A 16,714-nucleotide genomic window follows, 5' to 3' on the forward strand; every position below is an offset into this window, starting at 1 on the left:
GGATTGACGGAGTTTCAAGTGATTTTTGAACTTTCCTACCCTTTTTTGTTTGCTTACTTGTTTCTCTCTCCCCCTTCTACCTCCTCCCTCCATTTCTACCTCTGCCTTTCTCTCCCTCTGCTCCTTTCTGCTAACACTCCTCCAATTTTCTTCTCCCACTCCTCACATCTTGCTCATGCACTTCTAAAGATATAGGAGGACAATCCATGGGTAAAGAGCCATGTGCAACTCATTCAGCAGTTCAAGCAGGCCTGCAAAGATACATTTGGGCACTTGTTACATGTATTCTTCAAGGTATAGTAGGTTGTGCCTTCTTGATTTACAGAGCATTGTAAACAGTGTAAGACTGTATAAACGCATTGACTTTATTGCTATATGAATATTTTGCCTCCCAGGTGGAGTGTAATACAAGCAGCACAGCAAAAACTATTGTTGCAGCTTGCATGCTCGCCTGTTTTAAAAATTCACTCATGCCCAAGAAGAGGTTGGCCCATGGATGGCCCTCCCCATTCATTCAAGAGGAGGATGCCCCACGTCTTCTGCTCCTTAAGAGAAGGCAATAAGAAAGTGGACCTATATTGCTGGAGCAGACAAATAATCAGTCTGTCTCTGCTTCCACCTTTGCTGCCAACTGTTTCAGCAACCAGTGCAAAATTGCCTCTGCTATCCTGACGGGCCATCTCTCTCTCTGCTACCTCTTACAGTCACCACTAACGCCTTGCACAATCTTGCTGTCCTCGAGTAACACCCTTCTGCCTCGAGTGTTTGTACATACTTTTCCATTCCTCACCTGCAACTCATTCTCTCAGTCTTACCAATGCCTGCAATCTGATTAACCTCATGAGGGGAGTGAGGGGCTGGAAAAAATTGGAAAAATGCTATTCCAAAGAAAGTATTAAAATTTCACTAGAGACTTCAATCCTGGGATGCAAATAAAAGACAAGCAGTAGGGCATCTGAAGGCCTGACTCTAGTTACATTCAAAACATAGATCTCCTAGGTCACTCTTGTCACTACTATACATCTTCTTGCCTGATTTCCTAGATCATGAGGGTTCTGTTCAAGTTCGATTTGAAGTAGGAAGGAAAGCATCACCACAGCTTTAATGCAATGGAGAACTCTAGTCAGATTAATGATATTTTGAGATTTTATTTGGCACAGCTGTTTAAAGCCTTCAGTCTCTTCCCCCTCTCCCACAAAGCCCCAAGTGTAAGTAAGCTCAAATACTTTTATCAGAAGCCAGAGCACTACAAAATATGAGATTCTCAAATTGAGAATTACCCCATCAAAAACAAAACCAGACAATTCTCATTGATAAACTACTTAAAAGCAGGTCAAGGAGGATACCAACTATAAATGCTTGCATGCATCACCTAATTTATCTACTTTAAAAAGGTTACCAAGACATACAGGAAATAACGTGCAAATATAGTATTACAACAATCAGTTTGATTGATCAGAAACTTCTGATGAAATGACCTTTTATGGTGTACTACAGTATTGATATAATTGCTTTAAAACTATGTTACAACAGTCTGCATTTTAGCAATCTTTCAAAACCATCTGCAACAGTTAAACACTGCTTTAATTAAATATATTGCACTTTCTCCACCATTTATAGGCCACTTCTCAGAGCAGTCTACTCTTGTTCAGAATACAAAATAACACACTGAAACTTTCTAGAAGTTGTCTTCTTGAAGATTTCAAACATATGACAGATCTGTAACAGTCATCACCTAAATTAGCACCTTAAAATTTCAGTGAAGATATTCAAGCTGCAGGTAAAACCTTTGAGACAGTTACTCTGACAGGCTTCCTTGTATAACAATAGCTACTGCCCTGAAGCTTTGCTGTTGTCTCCAAAAAGGTATCTTTCTTCTTTTCATCAATTCTTCTATTGTGAAAAGACACCTTTGACTTCAGAATTAATTTTTAATGTTTGCGGGCCTTTTCACTCCTGTGTGCAACTCTCTGTAGGATCCTAGGCATCAAAAGAAAGAAACAAACAAAAAAAAAGACCCCAAGACCCCTCTCCTGGTTTCTCCTTAATAGACACTGGAATTAGCTTCAATGGCAAAAATCTATTCCTCAGACACCCATAGCAGAAATAGCATTAAATATTAGCAGTCCACCTGCCCCTGGAAGCACCTCCACCCTAGCCCTCAGCATTTACTACTGCCTTTACAATTCTCAGTACCAGTTCAAGATTCTCGATTTCCAGCAAGTCCAGCAGCTCCAGAGGGAAAGATGAGAAATGCAATTCTCTAATCTCTTAAATAATCATTTACACTGATACAAAGAAAGTGCAAAATACATCTAACGTGCTGATTTGGTTTACACTCGCTTTTGACTCTAAAAGTTGAAACCCCTGGAGGAATCAAACCCTGAATTCTGCACTGTTTCACAGAAATACAGAAGAAATTTAACAGGACTCTACATCATTAAATCATACAGCTTCTTTAATCCAATTACTTTGTATTTTCTCTTAAACAAATGAACTGCCAAGACTTGGCCTGGACCCAGTTCTCAAAACAGCTCAACTTCAACTTACCTGATCTGTATTTTCAGTTGTAAAATCATGGAAGAGATTGGAGAGAGTGTGGGGAATCAAACACCACATCTGCCCTGAGCTACAGTCTGCATACCCCACTCTCCTTTTCTCCCCCACCTCCCATCCCAGGGAGTCCAGATTAATAAAGAAAAGAACATTGCACTTTGGATGTTGCAGTTAAGCATACAGATCTGTGATATGTTCTCCTGGTAACATCAATGAGCCCCTCATGCACAGAAAACATGTATTAAATGCACTGTAGTAACCATTACACTTTCCACGAATGCCTTGGAAGACCAACTGCACGTTGCTGAAATTTGCAAATTAGCAAGAGAACAAGAAAACCTCTCTGAATTCCAGAGTGTACAGTGTTTATTTTGACAGTTGTAGTTTATTTATAGTACTTGACGATACACGTTCTCTAGTTCATCTTGTAAAATAACTAAGTCAGTATTTCGACCTCCACTGTTAAGCCTCAGAAGGAAAACCAAGTATAAACTTATTTCATTCAAATAAACGTACAGATTGGCAAGATTCTACTATAATGACTAAATTACATCATTAATTTAACTTAGTTTAAAGCACTTTCTTTGGTGGAGAAAGCATAGCCCTTAAATTTGTATGTGGTGTGCAAGTCTGCACAGATGTGCAATAATCTCTTAACCCATTCACATAAAACGATATCTTCTTTTTGTTTAGTACGTTAAATACTTTTAGAGACGTGCTAGTAACTGTTATACTTTTAGAGACGTGCTGTATGGAAGGCCAGTCTGTCATGTACAATTACAGAAGAGTGCAGGCACAGGCTGCAGAAGTTTCGCTATGCACTAACAATAACCTTAATCCACCCACATAACTTGTACTGGTGCAGGTGAGCTCTGTCTTCGTTCTCAGAACAATCCCCTTCGACAGTGGGGCCAAAGTTAATGTCTTGTCAAATGGCATCTTATCGGCTCTCAAGACCAACCCATTCTTCAGAAACCACAAAGCTCTCAGTCACTAGCAACGTGCCCTTGTTGAAATCCTCAAACACAAAACCATCCCCTATCACTTTCTCAATCCCCTAGACTCGCCCATTCTCCGTGGATAATTTTGTCTTCATATAAAAAGACAAGATAGATTCGAGCCCTTAAAGTATAAATACTCCACACAGTGTTTCCCATTTATGTTTATAAAGTACCATACACATATCATGAATATTTCTTAAAACAAAACCAGACATGTAACCCGCTGCTATACACATATCCAATATAAAAATCTGGACAAGCAGAGCTTGAATACAACAGAAATGAAACCAAATTAAAGACAGCATAACCAAGAGGAAGTATTAGAATTTGTCAGATAAAACATATACGCAGCATCATAAACACAGTTGCACAGTGCCCTCCAAGGGCAGCAAAGCTGAAAGTCAAATAATAAAATTAAGTGGTGTACAAGAGAGTGTGCACAGAAGGGATTTCAATCCTCTTTGTTCTTAGCCATGATACAATTTCACAGCCGCTCTCAAGATTCATCGTTCTGATGTTTGGCATGCAAGAGCACAGAATGCAGTTCATTTGGGAATTACTGAGCCAGGATGTGCCAAACAAAATCTACCACAGCATCAGCCAGCTCCTGCCACAGTGTCCGAGCAGCCCGGGCATCAAAACATTTGTTTTTTAAAGGGAGCCAATAAAAACCAAACAAGAATATCTTCAGAAAGGTGAATTCCTGTAATATTAACTAATCAATCCACAGTAAAGAAGCTGTTCCTGTGCAGCTATTGTCTGAGTACGTCAGGCAGAGGACTTTGCCTGGAGGAGCTGCTACCTACGTATACTTCAAATTCACAGAGTGTAGAAATGGTATTATTTTTATGGTTTGCAAGCGAGACCATACACAGCTGCGGAGAATCTCTAAATTAGTTAATACACCATTTCAAAAGGAAGAGTTATTTCTCCAGGGATCATGTGCCAAACAAAGCGGGGAGGGAATGCTGAACCACTGGTAGTTTATATGACAAAAGATATTTTTCAACTACACACAGCACTAATTACGAAGGTCCTTCCTATCCTACAGCTGGAAACTTCTCACAGAAAACAATCCCATTTCAGAGAAACAACTGGGTTTGGGGGGGGGGGGGGGAGAGAAAGAAAGAAGTGCTAAAAGCACTTTTGTAAGCTGATAATTTTCATTAAACATGATCTGCATTTTTTATTTCTACAAGGAAGTAAAATCCAGCATTCATGTCATTCTTGATCTAATAATGAGTGTGCACATTAAAAAAAAAAAACAAAAACAGTCATACCGAAATTAAGTTTTTTAAATACAAAACATAAGACCAGAAAGTTTATGCCAGAATATAGCTGTGTTCAGGGAGAACTACTTCAAGCATGAAATTAATAAAACCAACACTGATACTAGTTTAACAGTGACAATCCATCCTTAGATAATACACTAGATTTAAAAGCAAAAACACTTAAAGCATTATTGGAGTTGGAGGTATTGAGAAAATACATTTGCAAAAAATTACAAGCACCATAAAACCAGATGCAATCAAAACAAATGCCAGACTTTCATGGTATGTAGATGAAATATATTAATTATAATATGAAACTATTGAGTTCAAAACTGCCTTTGAGCCACACATTTTCTGCAGACTTCTCTCTAGCCAAGAAATATTAATTCTACATTGCAAAGTTTTGAAAACTATTAATATTCCACACATTATAATGGAGAGCACTTCTCCACACCATCTATACTGAGACGTATATTTATTAAGTGCTGACAGTTAACTTTCACAAGACTCTCAGAGAGATCTGGTCCTTATCCTGTGAATTTACAAAAACTGGGATGAAGGAGCCAGGAAACACAAGTGTATTTTATTATTATTTAAATAATGAATTTGTGATAGCATTTTACTCTGAAGCGATGGTAAGCCTTGCAGGCAAATGCCTCCTTCGGTAAAGGTTTGACAATTATTTTTGTTTAAATAACAGCTGGTCTTGCCTATATGGACTTAAATGAGCCATGTGGAGACAAACTTGTTTCAGTTTGGGTAAGAAAGATTAAAAAACGTTAATTATAGTTAATATCCATCCATAATATCCCTCTACACAGATGGGAAAAATAACATTAAATTACCATGCTTACATACAGTCAATTCCAGACACCCAATAAAGCACAAATTCAATGCCCTGGTCATAACGCAACTGATGCACACAGTTCCAGCAGAACAGCTCAGCTGCAAGTTAGCCTGAAACAAAGGAGATTTACATTCATTTCTCCACTTTGCCACAGACTTCCTGTGTGATCTTGGACAAGTCACTTGGTTTTTGTGTGCTGCAACTCCCCATCCCTAAAATGGGGAAAACCATTTATTTCATAACCTCACAGCAATAAGCAGATTTACTATCAGGAGATGCTTAGATACAGAGGTCAAATAAATGGCACAAAGAGAATAAACAGTATGTAAGGCTTCAATTAACTTCTGTTAAAGCTTTGGCAACTTCATCACAATGAGAGAAGGAAAGTTTTGGCACAATACTCACAAGTGTTATATACAAACAAAGATCAGGTCTGCCTGCGTAGCAAGATGGAACTCTATTTTGACATGTGCAGACAGTCACGGACACAGACTTCCATGACCCAAAGCAAAGACACAACACAGTCCTCTGTCATCAACATATAGAGAAGACCACAAGTCCAAAGTCTCTAGGTACCTCCTTTGAGTTCTAAAACAAGAGTTGTAACTTTCTGATATAAGACAAAGTAGGAGAAGAAATCACCAGGTACTCTCTTAAAAGATTTAAAACACTTTAGGTCCAACCAGTTATTCTCCAATTCATATTAACCACTAACCACCTTTTGAACTTGAAAGCCACATTTAACTTTCATAACTCAGTATTAATAACAGAAGTCAAATCATCTTGCGGACAACAGAAATCGAAGACGTCTAGAGGGACAGCCTACCAAAAGTGATGAAGAGGAGTGAGAACCATTCAGAAGTAGCCGAACTCTACACGTACACTACACTAGGACAGCATTGCCTCCATCAGGGACCCACAAATTTGTGACATGAATTAAATATATCTTTTTAGAAAATATCTTCAAGTCCAAAAATCTATTTCTTGAATGCAGGCCAAACATAGATTGCATTTCCATGCACATATTCTGCACCTCTGTACAAGTAACTTTTACTAGCCTGCATAAAAGCAAAATCACAGCCTGGGGAGGGAGACATGAGGGGCAAAGGGACTACAAGAGATGATGAAGCAGCCAACAAGAGACGAGCACAGGTAAGCATTTGGGGGACACAGGCAAGCTACGGAAAACCAGAAACAAGGAAACTACTGAGGGGAGAGGAAGTTCTGGGATAAACTTCCCCTCATATTACCCACATATGTGTAAAACCCACACAGCTGCTCAATCACTGGGTGTTGAGTGTGCTTGGGGTTTCGGGTTTTTTTGTTTGTTGTTGGGTTTTTGTTTGGTTGTTTTTTTTTTTTAAACAGACGATCTGTGGGTTACACACATGAAAATACGGTCACTGCAAGCTACAGAAATAAAAATGAAACTCATTTGGTTTTAAGCTTTTTTTTTTTTGAAATATCAAGTGGTTTTCATTATTTGTAATTGCATCTTATATGTGGTGTTTTATAAGAAGAAAAATAAAATGGTTCTTACTAAAAGTCATTTACAACCTAAAGCTTTTTCTTTCAATATGGAGAGCTGCTCTGGGATGTGTTAAATATCTTGAACTCCCCTTACTGCAATAAGACTGGAAGAAGAACAGCACTTTGCAACGAGGCCAAAAATTAAAGCATGGCCAATAATGAACTGCTATCAAACACCAGGCACAGCACAGAACAGGGGAAAATACAAAGATGGTGGTGAGGGGTGTAAGAACAAATGTTCAGTAGAAAAAAGGAATATGACATTTCCAACATAACAGTGGATACAGTTTTGGATGCACATTTTCAAATGTGACTTCTGAGACTTTGGCACCCCTAAAGTTGACAGCAGAATAGATGGTACCTGGTATCATATACAGTTCCCTGAATATGTAAGTTTTGAGATTAGTCTTCCAGGAGAGAGCAAGATGCCTTAAAAGGAGAGGACTGCCCTGCTCTCCCCTTCAGTGACACCTGAAAAAAGTCTGTAGAGGCACAAAGGCAGCAGAGAGATGAGGGGCTGGAGGTCAGAGGAAAGGTAAGGACAGGCAAAGTCATGAAGGCAGGAAATTAAAACTAAGTTCTGGAACTATGTATTTAATAACTCCCTCTCAGCATGCTAATAATGTTCATATGAAGGAAAAAAAAAAAAGGGGGGGGGGGAAGGAGTGACACTGTCAGCAGGCTTCCCCAGAACAAATTTTGGCAACCTTAAACATCACGCAGCAACCAGAGTCTCTCACTTGCTTAATCTCCTCACACTCACAAATTGACTATTTCTATTTCTTTCTCCACAAGAGGTGAACTTTCTCCGTAACTGCAATAGCTGAAACTCATCTCACTGTTGTGGCAATTGGCACCTGCCCATCCTTTTACAAACCAGCTGCTACAGAAGCAAACTCCCAGTGTTTGACTGTGCAATTGGAACCTCGTTAGCCATAAGGAGAGCTGCTCTCCTTCACTCTCAGCACTATCTTTACTGAAGTAGGATGACTTCACCCCAAGATGAGCAATACCAAAACTCCTTTGGTCACACACACACATAAACCCCTCCATTCACATTTTCCTACCTATCAACATATTAAGAGACAGTAACAATTACAACAGTTTCATGTATTATTTGCAAGAGTTGCCAGCCTTCACTGTCATTCATTTGAAGGTCGGAAGGAATGCAGAATACCTGTAATTGCATTACGGGCAAAGATTAATCATCACTATTTGTACTATGAACTCATTTTTACCATTAGAAATATTTATAAAAGCTGAAACAGCACAAATTTACTATGTGGGTTTTGAAGTGCATTATCCTCAGTGGTCTATGTAATTAAAAAAAGAAAAAACAAAAGCATATTCTATTTTGACAGGTACTCTGCTAGCTCGTCTGTACCTGTGAATGATGCCAACTGAAACAAGGACAAATTAGGGCTTTACTATTATTTACACAAACCTTCGGATGAAACCTGCAATCTGACATACTTGTATACTATCACTACTTTTGGATAGATTTGCAAACTTCAGACTGCAGTACCAGCACCTTGATCACCCAGACTCAGTTATCTAGAGAGCAAGCCACAGTGCCATGCTGAGCTGTGCTTCTGTGTTTCTTTCCCACGAAAATCAGGTTATGGTGGGAGGAGGAGGGGAAAACATGTGGACTTCATCCTGACACAGAGCCAGGACGCAGACAGGCCAGACAACTCCAGCCCAAGAGCTGGAAGATCCTGTAATATTCAGGTAATCGTTATTGTCGCTAAAACAATATCATCACAGCTAAAGATTTCAGAGCTCATCAGTTATCATCCAAATAGCTCAAAAATCTTAGTATCAGCCTAGACCACTACTCACATGCCTCATCCCACCCCTCCTTTAATTAATTATGATCCTTGGGACTGGTACCGAAAAAGTTGTTCTGGACCTGTCAGGCTAACTCTTTTGCTAATGCCTCCCTGCAGACTAACAGCAATAAAAAGCTTCAATAAAAAGGTTCATGGGCATTTGTGGATGGCAACTCAATACTAAAAAGACCAACTTAAATAGTTATTTATAAGCAGAATTTTCTCTGATTTTTTGCTATCACCAACATCAAAAGGCCTCAAACCTCAGCCACAGCAAGAAGATAGGAACAGAGTTGTGCTTTGGCAACTACAGCGAACACAGACCAGACCGAAAGCCACTTTCCTCTTGAATGAACAAGCACAACCAAAGATGTTACACTACTACTGTCTTCTCTCCAAATGCAAAGAGGCTCAGGCCACCATGCAATCAACCAAATCAACCTGCTAGATGTTTTAAACAAACGGTACAAGTTTCCAAAACATACTTAAAAACAAGCTGCTCTATAAAGGGCAACAGACTATCCCTGCTTTTTATTTCATCAGCTAACATGTGTGCTCCTGTAGGGCACCCACTGAGTGACAAATTCGCGCTTCTTTTCCACTGTAAGTTACTGTTCACAACAGAACTCTGAGCTAAAAAGCTCATAGCGTTTTACTATTCTCTGCTTCCTTGGCAGGACTCTTATTTATATAAGATTAGTGCAGTCAGGCATTAAGATTTATAAACCAGAAAAAACAAGGAGAAAGTTTTCACTCTTCTTTACAGGCCAGTTTTAGAAACATACACACAAAGCAGTATAACAGATTGAAATGCAATTGTTAAAAAAACCAAAAAACAAAAACAAACAATAAAACAACCCCCAAAACAAACAGAAAACTTGTATCAAAACTCATATAATCTCTGGAGGTCCCCCCACCTGGAAACTATTTAATATTATCCAAGCATTCACAAAAGTACTGCTGGTCACCTAAACAGCCGTTTCTCTGCTCTATTCAGAGCCTCTGAGGACAGTCACACACAGGCACACTTCAGCCCCTCACCTTCCCCCACCCTTCTCAGGTAAGGAATCGACACCAACCTGCAGTTGGGAGGTGGATCTAAGGTGATGTCAGCCAATTCCTTCTGAATCCTGTGGCAATAAAAGAGAGAAGGAACAAAGGTAAGTCACTGTGTGGGACAGCAGTTAACACATACGCCTTACAGACATACTGTCACCGTGAGTTTGCAACACTACATAAGAGAGAGGCACTCTCAACTGCAGCCTCCCACCAGTCCAAACACACCAAGCAGGACAGGCGCCCTGTTACAGAGACAGCCAGAAAAGCAGACAGGCACCGTGTACTGAACCCAGACAGGTGCACTGTTCTATGCTCCCATAAAGATGCCAACCACAAAGGGGCAGTGGAAAAGACTGTCCGCTTTACTCTGCCAACCAGCCTGTAAATGAGGGAAAACCTCTGCAAATGTGATGCACCAAGTGCTAGGAGGAAACTGCAGTCTGAAAAGGAACTTTGTCTTGCTGGATTGAGAGAAACAGCCATTGCCAAATTGGCTCCCCCTCTCTCCCCCCCAGCTTCCCATCACCATCCTGAGAAAAAACACCAGCCCCAAGGGAGTGAATAACTGCGCCATTCCCAAGGACACTTAAAGGAAGGTGAATATCTATTTCCGAGGCTCCTGCGCATTCCTGCCACCTTCAATCCTCCCCTCTCTTCACCCTCAAGAGCCACACAACATCCCCATGTCCCCTCCCTCAGGGCTCCAGATGCTCCCTCTCTTCACCGCGTTCGGACAACACCCTATCCTCCCTGCCCAGACTATTCTGGGCTCACACTGCTTTTGCCACAGAATGCCCAACCAGCTATCATCCCCTTCCCTGCAGTCCCATTGCTGTCACTCAGGCTTCTCCTCCAGATTTCCCCACCCAGCACTCAGTTTGTCTCCCTTCTCCTTTAAACTCAGCCAGCATCTTCTGCCTCTCTTCCAGTTGTCATACATGAGAACCACAGCCTTTTCATATGAGGCAGTTTACGATCTTCTTTTTAAAATAGTTAAGGGCACGACACGTAAACACTGCTTGCCACTGTCTATGTCAGTTTGCCATGGAAACCTGCTGAGTGGAGATCTGGAATAACCAAACTGCCTAAATTCTACAAAGCCACAGAGAACTTAGTTGCGATGAAAGGGCATTTGCATAAAGCCCCAGTCACTTTTGACACCTACAGATACAACCTCTCTGTGCTGCCTGGCAAAGCTGTTCAGTGAGATGGTTTATTATTCTTACTGAAGTACTGCAAGTTTGCTGGAAAACTTCCATTTGTCAGCTTAGCTCCCTGGAGCAGAATGGCACTGAATTCAGGTGAAACACAGAATAAATAAGAATAAATAAGTTTGGAGTTTTTTTAAACTGAGTGGCTCCAAGCATCTGTCCAGGTGAAGAAAACTGACTGACAGAGCTGTTCTGGAACTACTATTCTACCGCAGGCTTCTCTCCCCCATGTAGACGTTATTCTGGAATAAAAATTATTTCATTCTCAAAAAAACCCACCCAACTCTGTGCTGTCTGTGCTGTGAGCAAAGACTAGTTTAGAGCAGGATGTCCACAGGTGGACCTGCTGTGGATTACTTATTCTAGTCAACATCCAACCATACACAGAAAATTCAATATAAGTGATGAGCAGACAGAAAAACAGTAAATGTATTTGGTGGAAAAGGTCTGGGGCTGTATTAAACCACTTGCACTGGAGTGCACTCCCCCAGTGCAAGCAAAGTCAAAACTCTTCACAAACATTAACTGATCCCCAAAGCAGTCCTGGAAAGAAAAACGCCACTCTAGATCAATCCCAACCTACAGAGAGGGAAACTGACGTTGAAATGCAATGCCTTAATCAGGACCACACAGCTTCCAGTAGCAGAGAAAGAATTAAGGTCCTACATGCCAATCCTACACCATCCCTACAACTGATGCTAATAAGGGAAAAGGCAAAGACAGTGGAAATAATTGAGGGAGAGAATAACAGCCCGGAGGAAGAAAAGACAGGAAAATGTTTGGGATGGAACAGAGGAAGAAGCAGGAGAGAGACCACAGAGCAGTGAAGTTGGGCAGACACTCACTGCACCGAGACGCTGAGAAAAGTGAGACAATGGCAGCTTCGCGTGAAAAGGTTGAGCGTAAGGGCTAGAGATGAAGAATGGAAGCAGCAAGGGAGCAGTGGGGGAACAGAGCAAAATAAAATGAGGAAGGAGAGAAGATGCAGCAAATCAGTGAGAAAACTGACTGCAACCTCACCTCTTGGCACTGGTAGATAGCAGCTTAGAGTTTTTACTCATGCTGACTTTGCTTTCCTTCTTCTTAGGCGTGCTTGTCTCTTTCTCTGTCTGTTGGTTGGAGGATGAAGATGAGGAGGAGCTGGTGCTGGCCCTCGAATCGTCATCCGACATAGCGACCCCCCCACCACACACCCCAACCTGGAGAGGAGACACCATGGGGCGTGGGGAACAAACAGTGAACACAAACACACACAGAGAAAGGCTGCTGACGATCTCGCTCTGTGTTTGGGTCACGCTCCTTTTAAAGAGTCCTTGTGTCTCCCTCTCCTCTTCAGGCCCTACAGTCGAAGCACGAGAAGCAGTAGCCTCCCCTGCACTAGTAACACCGAGGAGCAGGGGGAAAGGGACTTTTAAAGCTTCCTCTCAGAAAGCAAGTGCGAAATGAGAGGAGAAGAGACTGGAATGAGGACGACTGCGAGGATCGGGAAGCTCAAAGCAAATCCTTCTAATCTCCCCCAAACTGCACACACAAGAGGAGCCATCACCACCCACCACTATCTAGCCTAGGGGTGTAGGAGATAAAAATGGAACAGCTCCGGTCCCTTGGGTTCCCGGGAGGCACGTGGGGGAGGCGGGAAGGGACGGGGCTGGGGGGTTGACCGTCGCCAGCACTAAAATGGAAGTGGGGCATCACTGGCAACAGGGAGGAGACCCCGAAGGAGGATCTGTGACCTGCAGTGGGGAAACCCCTGCCTGCTGGATAACCCCCTGCCTGCTGGATTGGGTCTTGGGAGCAGGGGGGACAGGGGGGATGAGGGGGAACAGCTAAGCAGGGAGTGGGGTGCACGGAGGGGACCCACCGAGGCCCGCTGCACTGAGGGGCATGCCAGCAAAGGTGGAAGGGAACACGGGGGGGGGGGGGTGGTGTTAGGAAAAGAAGGGAAAAGAAGGGCCACGGCCTACAAAGGGTGAGATCGGAGGGCCCGGGGAGGCCGGGAGGGGGGCAGCGGGGTGCCGGGGGGGAGGCAGCCCGGTTTCACGCGGGCACCTCGGGGGAAAAGGGGAGGAGGGAGAGCACGGCGGGCTACCGAGGGCAGGTCCGCAGCCGAGAGGGGCGAGAAACCGTCGGGAGGGATGCGGGGGGGGTTGGGGCGGGCAGGGCACCCCGGCAGAGTTAGGGTGGGAGCGAGGGAGGCAGCCGCGGGCCCGGGACGAGCGGCGGCGGGGCAGCAGCGGCCCGGGGGGCCGGCCCACGGCCGCCTCCCTCCCAGGGCCACCGGCCCCCGGGGAGCTCCCCTGCCCCCGCCGGGCCGCCCCCCGCTGCCGCCCCTCCGCCGGGGGAAGGGGGGGCCCGGGCGAGCTCCCCCGGCCGCGGGCCCGCAGGGCCGGATGCGAGGGGCCGGGGGGACAGCGGTACCTGACAGCCCCGGGCGCGATCCCCCCTGCCCCGCCGGCTCCGCCGCCTCCCGCCCCATCGCCGGGCCGCAGCCGGCCCTGCCCCTCACCCCTGCCCTCGGGGCCGGCGGGGAGGGCGGCGGGGGGTGCCCCGTCCCCCTACCTCTCCCTTTGTGTCTGGCTGCTCCTCCTCGGTGCGGCTGGGCCTGGCCACTCGTGTCTCTCTCGCTGGGAGAGAAGCGGAAGTGCTGCAACAGCAACTATTAAACAGGCAATGGCTTCCCTGGCTGCCTCCCCCACCGCCGAGCGGGGCTGGGGGGCGGCGGGGCCGGGGCGCCACCCGCCGCCTCGCGCGGAGCGGGGGCCGGGAGGGGGGGGGGGTGGCAGGCGGCAGAGCCCCAGCTCCGGGGCTGGGGGGGGATGCCGGCAGCCAGGGTCCCCCCGTCCCCCCCGCTCCGGCGGGTGCTGGGGAAGGAAGAAAGGGGCGCTCGGAGGGGGACGTTGAGTTTTTAATGGAGACCCTCTGGAAAGTAATCTGCGGGGGTGTCAAGGGGGGAGGGATAACGCCCTCCCCGGCTCCGCGTCTGCTTCCGTGCGAGAGCCCCACAGGGAACGCGGTCGAGGCAGGTGGCTGGGAGAGGGGGCGAGCTCCCAGGGCTGCTTTTTTAAGGCCGAGAGGGGGCTGTTAGGCTTGGCGGCGGGGGGGCTGCTCGCTTTCCTCCTATTCCTACAACTGTTTCAACCCCGAAGCTTCTCCCCTGCCTCACCTGCTTTGTCCCTCCGGCAGCAGCAGCAACTTCTCACCTGTCTCAGTTGGAAAGCAATGGGGGGGGGGGAGACAGAAAAAGAAGAAGAAAAAAAAAAAGCCCAGCCCAAAGCCCCCCCCCAGCAAGCCAAAAGGGATCCCCCGGCAGCTTTGCCGTCTCTCACCTGTTTCAGCCCCAAAGCAGCAGCTGTGTTCTCCCTTCCCTCCCCCGGCTCAGCCCTGAACCAGCAGCAGCAGCAGCCGCTTCCCACTCGCCCTCGCCCGGAGTTCAGGATTCCATTGTCCCCCACACTGCACTTGGTGACATCACTGACACACAAAGAAGGGGCACTTCGTGATGTCATCAACGCATGCTGGGAGAGAAAACAAAATCCTAGGCTTGGCAGCGACAGCACGAAAAACCCCCCTTCCATTTTCCAAAGGTAAAAGTATTAGGGATTTTTTTTTCCTCCTTTTTTTTTTTTTTTTTTTTTCTTTCTCCCGAGTGCCCTGATGGGGAGCCCGCCTGCGGGAAAGGCGCAGCGGCGTTCAGCCGCCTGGGCTGCTAGCGTATTGTATTTGCGAGGCGTTTTACTCCTCTCCCCGAAATCTTTGCTGTCGATCTCCCGCTCTCCCTGTCCACCCAACGGAGAAAAGTGCTTCGGCTGGAGCGACCCGCCACCCCCAGCCCACGCGTGGGCGCAGGGAGCAGCCCGCCGCCCCCGCGGGCCGCCCCGGTGGGCTGCCGCGGCTCTTCCCGGGGGTGCGGACCCACTCGCGAAGGGACAATAGGGACCCGCACTCCCACCGCCCTCACCCGGGGCAAATTTGGCTCGGTGCCGCCAGTTTCCACAGCCTATCGAGGGATCGCCTCTCCAATTACTCGGTACCTTCGGTGGCCGAAAATACAATGCCTGTCACCGCCGCGCATCACGATAACGAACAGGAGTTTGCATTTTCACCCCTCCTCCCGCGGGAGGGCCCCGAGGTGATCCGCGGGCACAGGCGGCTGCTGCCTCGACAGAGCGCTCTTACGACGTGACGCCTCGGGACTCCCGGGGCTTCAGTTACAAAAGCGAGGCCGCCGGAGCGGCGGGGAACGGAGGGGGGACACGGCCCCGCGCCGGGGCGGGACATCCCGGGGCTGGACGCCTCCGCTTCACAGCGACCGCGGGGCGGGGCGGGGAGGGGAGGGGGGGCAGCCGAGGCCGGCTCCCTCTGCAGCCCAGCCTTCCTGCCTCACGCTGCCAGGCGCTACCCGCTCCCGGGAGCGGCGGCGGTTGGCGGCTGGGGGCGCGGCGGGCCTGCCCCGCGGCCGCCGGGCGCCCTGAGGGGCTCGGCGGGCGGCGGGCCCGGGTGCAGGCGGGGGAAGCCTTGCCGAGCCCGCCGCGGCCAGCGGCCTTGCCCAGGTGCTGCCCTCGGGCTCCCGCGGGACCCGGCTGGGTGCCCAGCGGTGGGACGGGTGGTGTGAAGCTGGCCCCCGAGGCGAACCTCTCCGGTGGGACGCCGTCCCTTAGCAAGGGCGCAGACTTGAGTGGGCACAAAACCCGAAAGGTTGGGCCGGGTAATGGATGCCTGTGGCTTCTTTTGGGGACACCTGGGACCTGAAGGAAGGGGGTGTTTGGGCCAGCTGTAAGCAGGACTGCCTGGGGATGCTGAGCCTCCCCTCCATGGGACAGCAGCTTCACACTTTGGTGACTCACCACGAGGATCTGGTGGTGGCGCTGATCCTTCACCATTTATATCCAGTAACCCCGGAGGCAGAGGCATCCCCGGAGGGCACACCCGGGCAGGGGCAGCCCTTCCCTTTGTCACCCCCTCCTGTTTCCCTGGACCTCTGCATCTGCTGCTTATCTCTCCTCATCCTCTCCCTTTCTCCTTCCCCATTTTCTGCACAGGTCTCGGCAGCACCTCATTTCACCTAGGTCAACCCCAAAACTACCTACGCTCCCCACAAACTTGCTGCCCAGCCTCCTGTGTGGTTGAGCCATGCAGTGGGTTAGGTAGCTACACCAGTAACACTGTGAGAGTCAGCCTGACAAAAGGAGAAATTCCACCGCAGTGTCACGCTTCCTGGTCTTTGGGTGGGGGTTTGGGGTTTGGGTTTTTTTTTGCTAACCCTCCTCTTTCATCTTTATTACCTATGGTACCATGTATTGGGCCTTCCTTGGTGAATTGTCCTCCAAAAGCAGCTTGCTAGCACAGCCCACCTGTCTAGTTTGACCTGTGGGAATGACACTTGGGAAGCCATGGTCATCCTTCCCTC

The 16,714-nt window shown here is 47.0% G+C and overlaps 1 protein-coding gene across 4 annotated transcripts in view; it reads right to left on the reverse strand.

Annotated features, from left to right (window-relative positions):
- The window catches only part of UBE2E1 (ubiquitin conjugating enzyme E2 E1), a 47,398-nt gene extending 32,004 nt beyond the window's left edge, over nucleotides 1–15,394 (reverse strand). The window contains exons 1-4 of one of the 4 annotated variants that reach the window (XM_052798146.1): nucleotides 15,339–15,394; nucleotides 14,634–14,778; nucleotides 12,328–12,416; nucleotides 10,117–10,167 (exon numbers count right to left, since the gene is read on the reverse strand). In XM_052798146.1, coding sequence (XP_052654106.1) covers nucleotides 10,117–10,167; nucleotides 12,328–12,416; nucleotides 14,634–14,778; nucleotides 15,339–15,379 — 326 coding nt within the window. In that variant the 5' untranslated portion in view covers nucleotides 15,380–15,394. Of the gene's footprint in view, nucleotides 1–10,116; nucleotides 10,168–12,327; nucleotides 12,507–13,866; nucleotides 13,952–14,633; nucleotides 14,829–15,338 lie in introns of those variants that run through there. The other 3 variants (XM_052798156.1, XM_052798163.1, XM_052798137.1) reach the window with 3 other exon arrangements.
- Nucleotides 15,395–16,714: the final 1,320 nt, after the last annotated feature.

This window comes from Harpia harpyja, chromosome 1, assembly GCF_026419915.1.
Source record: "Harpia harpyja isolate bHarHar1 chromosome 1, bHarHar1 primary haplotype, whole genome shotgun sequence".
Lineage (NCBI taxonomy): Eukaryota > Metazoa > Chordata > Aves > Accipitriformes > Accipitridae > Harpia > Harpia harpyja.